Below are 8,962 nucleotides of genomic sequence, written 5' to 3' on the forward strand. Positions count from 1 at the left end.
ATGCAAAAGATTGGCGTGTGTTCAAGGAAAATATAAAATAAAATACTTTTCTAACCCACCAAAATTTACACTACCATTGAGACCAGCAAGTCATGATATATATATTATAAAAGGTTCGTATAAATTCCCTATGATATGGTCTTCAGAAACATGGTACAATTATGAAGAAATACGTGCCAAAAATAATCATGATAATTGGAGAATTTTCAATGAAGCAAAAGAAATAGAAGGAAATACTAAATTCAATCCTGAGTACCATATGATGTATCAAAACAAAATAACAAAAATATTTCTACGAGAATATTATGGAAGGAATAGTATAATATCAAAAGAAGTAGGAAGGCTACTTAAGACAAATTATGGATTGGAATGCCAGTTAAGAAAAGAATATCGTGAATTACTGGCATGGTATGAACTGTGGCAACCAGAGGAACCGGATATTGAAGAAGAAGAATAGAAATACAGCTCGCATAAAAGAATATTTGACACACAAGGGAATAAGTGTCCAGTGTTGTTAACGTGTTAACAACAATTCGGCCGGGGCAGAATAATACTACATGCCACATGCCATGATGTTCTGATTGAAGTCTGCGACATCAATCATTCGGGCATGGAAGACCATACCAAACAGCATCCAGAATATCACGAGAAGACAGTACGCGATAGAGGACAAGGCAAAAGGAATAAACAGCAACTCTACTGTATCCAGGACAATTATTGAGGAGCGGAGAGCCGTCCAAGTGTCCAGGCAACAGAAGAGGAGAATAGTTGAAGGCACCAGAAGCCTTAAGCACGAAGCAACTCCAGAAGCCTCTGCCGCGACTATAAAAGGAGGTACCGGGTGAAGCATTGAAGGCATCAATCGACCACACTACGATATCAACCAGAGCATCACCAAGAATCACCAAGAATCACGAAGACCCACTCCACCACCGAAGACCTCCACTCATACTCCACTCATGAAGACATCCACCACCACTATCTGAGAGAGAAAGAATTAGCCACCATACTTTAGAATCTACCGCTGTATTACTCCACCTCTGTACTACCACTACTATAATAAAGGGAGGCCGTTGGAGCTCGTCCCTCGGTTTGTAAGGTAATCAAGGTTTGTGCTAAGTGCTTGGGGTTTCCTGAAAGGGAAAGCCGCATGTAAGCTTGTCCCGTGGAAATGGATTAAGCTGTCCTGGCAGCATCCCTGCCTTCCTTTAAGCTCGTTCTTATGGGGCGATGTCTCTACGCTAGGGACCCTAGAGGAGAAACCTCTGCGCGTGTCGTTCTCGTGTTAGCCCTGGTAGCGGCGTTTGAGGAGAACCCTGTGTGCGCAGAGAAGTGTTCCCTTCGGGTGGAACTGCCTGGGGAGACGATAGAGCCTGAGTCCTGTGTGAGCGTGGCTGGGGACGGTGAGGGTGCAGTCCGGGCTGGCCTGGTTCTGAAGCGAGCCAGCGAGGCATGCGGTGAGTACCGAGTAGGACTGTCATAAGCATAGCAGCACGACCGGCTGAATCTTCGGTCTCGCCAACCCGCAAAGATCCTGAGAATAGTCTTAATTAAGGAATATACCTAATCACGTACCCGCGCGTGCTTGTATCCCCCGAAAGCGACCCGAATAGTAGCGCAATAGTGCGCAATAGTGAGTGAATAGTAGCTGAATAGTGACGCCACCCATAGGTGCTCCACCCACTCACCGTGAGTGCTCGGGCACTATTCATATTCCCGAATTTGAATAGTGAGCTGAATTTAAATAGTGCCGCGAATTTGAATAGTGTTCGTCGAATTTGAATAGTGTTGTGAATAGTAACTCGAATTTTGAATTCCGAAAATTTTTCGAAGTCGCTCGCCCTGTATATATACACACACTTAACACCTGTATCTTCATTCTTCGTCGGCACGCATGGCTGAAGGCCTGAAACTGATCTGACACGCACTCAGTTTTCATTTTACTGAAGGGTGTTTGGATCTATGGAGTTTGGATCTATGGACTAATCATGTCATATCGGACGTTTATAAAAACTAAACGTGAACTAATTATAAAACTAATTGCATAAACCATAGCTAATTCACGAGATGAATCTATTAAGCCTAATTAATCCACGATTACCATATATTTTCTGTAGCTAACATAAGGTCAAATCAAATCATGAACTAATTAAGCTTAATAGAATGGCCTCGTGAATTAGTTTTCATTGATGCAATTAGTTTTGTAATTAACTTATATTTAATATTTAGGATGTGACAGGAGTAAACTTTAGTCACGTAAAACCAAACAAAACTAAACAGAACTAACTAGTACTATAGGCAACCAACACTGTGCTTTGATTTTCTTCAGCTGCCAAAGCAACTTTGCTCTAGCACTCGCCGTTCACACACACAACAGCACGCTATACTACTACCTACCAGCGGCTCGTCCGATCAGCTCTACCGGAACGCCCGATCAGTAGTCGGAGGTCGATGGCGGCGCGGACCGTGAGCCGGTGGCGAGGAAGCGGGCGACCCGGAAGCCGGTGACGAGCGCGGCCAGCGCCAGGAACGCGAACCCCGCGAACCCGAGCGCCACCGCGGCGTCGGCCCGCGCGCACGCCGCCGCGCCTCCGGCGGCGCTCCTCCACTCCCGCCCTCCTCCGCCGCCGCCGCACGACGCCGCGTCCCGCGCCGCGACGGCCGCCGCCGCCAGCGCCATGTACCCGAAGCCCTGCGCGCGCGCGCATGTACGTGAGCGTGACGCAGCTCAGGTGGTCTCCAAAAGGTTTGGGGCCGTGAGTGCGAGATGTGAAAGAGCCGGCACGCCAGCGGCTTATTACTACCTGGTCGTGTCCGAAGTCGAACCAGAGCTGCATGGCCTCCGGCAGCAGCGTGGCGCCCGTGGCCGCCTCCCACGCCGCGGCGGCCGCCTCGAACGCCGAGTAGACGGCCACGATGGCGTCGGCCGCCAGCAGGAACCGGAACGGCGCGCGGCGGAGCGCGGCGCCGTGGGTGGCCGCGAGCGCTGCCGCGGCCGCGGAGGTGCACAGCGCCGCCACGCGGAGCAGCAGCAGCGCCACCGCCGCGCCGGCGCGCCGCCTCGGCGGCGCCGCCGGCTTCCCGTGCTGCCACTGCGCCTCCGCCGCGGCCCGCGCGCCGTTCTGCAGCGGCATCGTCGTCGCGCGGTGACCCTGGATCGGCGCCGTCGAGCTAGTCTCGGCTCAGCTGGCTCGACGGGGACCCCTTCTCGGTCCCGGCCGGTATATATAGGCGGCGTCGCTGTTGGCGCGGCGGCTGGGGAGGTCACGGGGGAGGGTGCCGACGTGGCGGCGGCATGGCCAACGTGGCGGCGTCGGTGAGGCGAGGCGGGGAAAGGGAAACAAAGCTGGAGACCCCCAGCTGGCCAGGTGTGCGGCGACGGGTAGGTGTGGACATGTGAGCGGATTAATGGGGGGCATCAATGTGGAGTACGCCAAAGCACACCGCCAACAAGCACACCCGAGCTAATTCACAAGTGTCTGTCGAGGAAAAAATCAGCTCAACGTACATCTAACAAGAGTATACTCCGTAGAAGTTAGCAAGAAAATATCATCCGATGGCTCCCGGATGATTGGGGTTTCGAAGTGACCGGGCCGGGCGGCGTGGGCCGCGGCGTGATCCCCGTGAGGTCGTGACCGCGGCCGGCCGGCGGCCACCGAAAAGCGGAGCAGGTAAGCCACGGTGGATTGAACTGATGCTACTGTACACGTGGCAACGTGTCAAGGAGAGAGAACAGGTGCTACTGGTTAACCTGAAGAAATTAACGAGCTGTCATGCAATGATGCAGATACATGTCATCTGATCATCGTGCCGTACCGCAGTAGGTGTAGTGTAGGTCCATCGCGCAGGACTTTTGGAGCTAGCGGAGCTGAAAGCACCGGCGTCCACACTCCACGCAGTCCACACCAGCCGCGGCCGCCGGCCGGCCGTCTAGTTGGTGCACAAGTCCACACACCGAGTTTAAGTGCGTGACGGCCTGACGGGCGTATGTTGCGCGCATTTAGGGCCTAACGTAGAAGCCCGGTGTCGCCGGCGACGCGCGCCCACATGACCGGAGTGTGAAACGACCGGGGCCCGGGGGGCTCGCGTGAGCGAGTCGTCAGCATGACGCGACCGGGTCCTGCATGCTCGGCGTGGTGAGGGGAAGGTCGCTTGGATCCTACGCGTTGTGATGGGCGATCGAGCAGCGGGGGACGGAATTAGGCTGGGGTTGGTTGGGCGTTGGGTTCGCCGTCTCCGGCGCCGGTGGGGTCACACTCCGACGAGGTGCCGCAGGGCCACCGGGGTGATTGGGATGGTCTCTTCTTCATCAGCCCAACTTCCGGTCCACCTACGGGATGGGCCTAAACGACTAGATAAAAAGGAGATGACAACTAGGCCCAGCATTTAGGAGGACTGACTGCCCCCATGTTTCACCAATTTCAACCAGCTACGAGGATAATATCATGCTACTTGAAATGTTACTGATGGAACAGGGACTCTGCATTCAATAACAGTACAGCGAAGATTACTGTAAGAGAGATTATTTCCCCACACGATGCAGATCTGCAGATGTACGATACGAGCTGCACAACCTCGCCAACAGAGGGCAGCTTGTTGCTCTGAAAACTGAAACAGAATGCCAGTCAACTTCTCTGGGCAAACTCTATCCACCATGATCTGTTCAATACGTTGGAGGGAGGATTAACCCATCTTCAGTACGCAGATGACAATCCACCTCTTAAAGACTTAATTCAAGTGGAGAAGATGTTGCAGTCCTGGAACTGGAAATGTGGGAAACTGTCTTTACGGTGGCAATTGGCAAATCGAATCTGTTGAACACCAGCCTAACTAGCGTACCAATGTACATGATGGGGCTTTACTGGTTTATACGAGGGGGCTCACCAAAGGCATCTCTTTCTGGCAAGGAGTGGGTTGTTAGAAATAGAGTTTTGCTTTGGTGTATCTCGGTTTGTAACATATCTCACCGAGAATCTATAAACGGTTGAGATAAGAGTTTGAGATAGATAAGGTAGGTAGTTTATTTGATCTTCAATATATATTCAAACCAAACCTTGTAATCTATCTCTAGACTATTGGTCTATATATTAACACGCAACCGTGGCAAGCCAAGATAGGCAATCATGTTCTCTTATTTTACATGGTGATCAGAGCCCTTCTTCCACCAAAACACATCTAAACCCAATGGCCTCTTCCTCCTCTTCCGCTCCTCTGCCGCCGCTCGATTGTCCCGTCTCGGAGAAGTTGACGTGCAACAATTTCCTTCTCTGGAAAGCTTGACTCATGCCAGCAATCAGGGGCGCACAGCTCACCGGCATCCTATATGGATTTGTGTGCGCGCCGGCCATGACTACGGAGGTCACCAAGGAAGACAAGACGAAGAGCATCGTCTCCAACCTTGCATATGAGAGATGGCTACAGCAAGATCAGCAGTTGCTCTCCTACGTCGTCAACTCTCTCTTCAAGGATGTCCTTGGACATGCTGCCACACTTACCACGTCGGTAGAGGTGTGGAAGGCATTGGAGATCATGTACTCGGCACAATCTCGTGCACGAGTTACTAGTCTCCTCATGTAGCTAGCAAACACCAAGAAGGGCGGCATGACGGCGGCTGCCTACTTCTCCAAGATGAAGGGAAATGGTGATGAGCTCGTGGCTGCAGGCAAGGTGATTGAAGATGACTAGATGGTGTCCCATATCCTCACGGGGCTCGATTAGGACTACAACCCGCTAGTGTCTTCGGTGATGGGCGTACAGATCCCATCTCGCTAAGTGAGTTATACTCTCAAATCCTTAACTATGATACGAGATTGGAGATGTTCCAGGAAAACTACAACTCCTGCTACTAGTTGTCGGCCAACTCAGCATCTCGTGGGCGTGGTGGCTTCCGCGGCTGTGGTTCAAACCGTGGTCGTGAGGGCAATAGTGGTGGCCGTGGCAACGATGACCGCAACAACAGCAACACCAGGAGCTCCTCCAAGCCCAAGAGCGAGAAGACCACCTGTCAGATATGCAAGAAGGTGGGCCATGATGCATCCAGGTGTTGGCATAAGTATGACAACGATGAATCCTACTAGCAGAACTCGAAGACCGCAGGTGCTGTATCAACTGGCTAGGGCGTGGACACCAACTGGTATGCTGATAGTGGTGCATCTAACCACGTAACCAGTAGCCTGGAGAATCTAACGGCGCATGACAAGTACCATGGACAAGACCAAGTGCACACCGCGAGCGGGGCAGGTATGAAAATCAGTAATGTTGGACACACTACTTTACATACCCCAAGCAGAAACTTGCATCTAAAAGATGTTCTTCATGTTCCAAGTGCTAGCAAAAATTTAGTTTCTATCCATCATTTAACATCTGATAACAACACCTTCCTTGAATTTCACCCTGATTCCTTTTTTATTAAGGATCATGTCACAAAGAAAATCCTTCATAGCGGTAGATGCAAAGGCGGCCTATATCCTCTAGGATAACCCTATTCTGGAGCTCGTCGTCTCAAGCAAGTTTATGGCATAAATAAGTCATCCTCTTCAAGGTGGCATAGTAGATTAGATCATCGTGCTTTTCCAATAGTTGAGCGTGTGGTTAGAAATAATGATCTTCCCTGTTCTAGTGATCAAAACATCGAGTCTGTGAGTGATTCGTGTCAACAAGTTAAGAGTCATCAGCTTCCATATCCAAGGTCTCACAGTGTGTCATATATGCCCTTGGATTTGATCTTTTCTTATGTGAGGGGTCCAGCACCTTCATATGTAGGCCGACATACTTATTATGTGAGTTTTATCAGCGATTTTAACAAATATACATGGTTGTACCTTTTAAAGAAAAAATCCGACGTTTTTCAAGTCTTTCGCAATTTCCAAAGCCTTGTTGAACACCAATTTAACAGGAACATCCTAACTAAGCAAAGTGATTGGGGAGGAGAGTACGAGAAGCTAAACTACTCCTTCCAACAGATTGGTATTGCCCATCATGTATCCTGCCCACACGCTCACCAACAAAATGGCTTAGCTGAAAGGAAGCATTGACACATCATAGAAGTAGGCCTTGCTCTCTTAGCCAACGCCTCCGTGCCCCTAAAATTCTAGGACGAGGCTTTCCTAATTTCCACCTATCTCATAAATCTCCTACCAAGCAAGGTCATTGACTACAATATGCCCCTAGAGCGTATCTTCAAGGAACAACCCGATTACACCTCCTTGCACATCTTTGGTTATGCATGCTGGCCAAACTTTAGACCCTTCAATCAAAGAAAACCTTCCTTCAGATCCATTTGATGTGCCTTCCTCGGTTACAATCCTATGCACAAAGGATTCAAGTGCCTGGATATCTCTAGTGGACATGTGTACATCTCAAGGGATGTTGTATTTGACGAATATGTGTTTCCCTTTGCCAATCTTCATCCAAATGCCAGATCTCGGTGGAGACAGGAAATTCTTTTACTTCCTGCCCATTTGCAAAATCATGGGGATGTAAATAGTGTTGTTCCAGATGTTACTGATAATTTCCCTGGGGTTAGTGGTGTTTGTGATGTGCAAGACACTAATCAACAAGTCTCAATTGTGTTGGAGCCAAGCATAAATTTCACCTCTGCGTTGTACAATGAAGAAATTCATCCAACGGATCCAGATAGCACAAAATATCCCGGCGCGGCAACTGGTGTTGATTTCCTCAGAGGATACGGCTCCGATCCTGGAGCAGATACGCCGGCTGCTAGCTACCCTGACTCTGTCCCTACTGCACCCAGTGGGCACTCGCCGCAGGGGGGGCAAGGTTGTCGCATCCCACATCGACAGAAGCGCCGGCAGCATCTCCTGTTGCGCCCAGTCCAGACGGGCCACATGCCGGCGCCGCGCCCACCACACCAGTGCACCGCGCAGGAAATCCACCAATCGGCTCAGGCGGATCCTCTGCGTCGGACGGATCGCCTGCTCCTCCAGCTGCTTCGCCGCCACCTCCAGTACCTAAAGCTGAAATTTTGCCTACTCCTTCATCCAGACCAAGCACCAGGTTGCAAAGTGGTATAGTAAAATCGAAAAAATTCATTGAAGGACTGTCCGTTTTGGGAACTTGTGTGTCATAGGTGAGCCTCAAACATTGCAAGAAGCCTTGGATGACTCAAAGTGGAAAGGAGCTACGAAGGAGGAATTTGATGCATTGATCAAGAATCAGACATGGCATCTAGTTCCTGCTAAGAAAGGTATAAATTTAGTTAATTGCAAATGGGTTTACATAATCAAGAAAAAGGGAAATGGATCGATAGATAGATAGATATAAAGCCATATTAGTTGCTAAAGGTTTTAAACAGCATTTTGTATAGACTATGAGAACACCTTCAGTCCCGTTGTGAAAATAGCCACAGTAAGATTGGTGTTGTTTGTGGCTGTGTCAAAGGGTTGGTGCTTAAGATGTGCAGAACGTGTTTTTGCATGGTGTTCTGGAAGAAGTCGTCTTTATGAGACAACCTTCGGGTTTTGAGGATAGTAAGTTGCCTTATCATGTGTGCAAATTAGACAAAGCAATTTGTGGTCTACAGCAAGCTCCAGAAGCTTGGTACTCGAGATTGAGTTCGAAATTGATTGATCTTGGGTTTCTTGTCTTCAAGTCAGATATGTCTCTGTTCATCTATAGGAAAGGTAAGGTTGAGATTTTTATGCTTATTTACGTTGATGATATAATTGTCACTTGATCTTCTCAAGAAGCAATTACAGCCTGCTACAGGATCTAAAAGTGGACTTTGCGCTAAAGGATCTTGGAGATTTGCATTACTTCTTAGGGGTTCAGGTTGAGAAGGGAAGGGATGGTATTCTGCTGTCCCAAGAAAAGTATGTGTTGGAAATTCTTGATAGAGTTGGAATAAAAAGTTGCAAGCCGGCTATAACACCACTTTCGTCTAGTGAGAAGCTCTCAAGACATAAAGAAGTACCTTTGAGTTCTGATGACAGTACACGGTACA

At 49.4% G+C, this 8,962-nt stretch overlaps 1 protein-coding gene and 1 non-coding gene across 2 annotated transcripts; one reads left to right on the plus strand and one right to left on the minus strand.

The window, feature by feature from the left end:
* Nucleotides 1-2,195: 2,195 nt before the first annotated feature.
* On the minus strand, nt 2,196-3,577 carry LOC117847988 (CASP-like protein 4C1). The gene is made up of 2 exons (XM_034729297.2): nt 2,805-3,577; nt 2,196-2,692 (listed from the first exon to the last, which is right to left on the minus strand). The coding sequence occupies exons 1-2, from the start codon at nt 3,132-3,134 to the stop codon at nt 2,435-2,437; spliced, it is 588 nt and encodes a 195-aa protein (XP_034585188.1). The 5' UTR covers nt 3,135-3,577; the 3' UTR covers nt 2,196-2,434.
* Nucleotides 3,578-5,667: 2,090 nt separating this feature from the next.
* LOC117851140 (small nucleolar RNA Z247) lies at nt 5,668-5,805 on the plus strand. The gene has a single exon (XR_004639497.1). It is a non-coding gene; the product is annotated as a small nucleolar RNA Z247 (small nucleolar RNA).
* The last annotated feature ends 3,157 nt before the right edge of the window (nt 5,806-8,962 follow it).

This window comes from Setaria viridis, chromosome 3 (assembly GCF_005286985.2).
Source record: "Setaria viridis chromosome 3, Setaria_viridis_v4.0, whole genome shotgun sequence".
In the NCBI taxonomy this organism is placed as follows: Eukaryota; Viridiplantae; Streptophyta; class Magnoliopsida; order Poales; family Poaceae; genus Setaria; species Setaria viridis.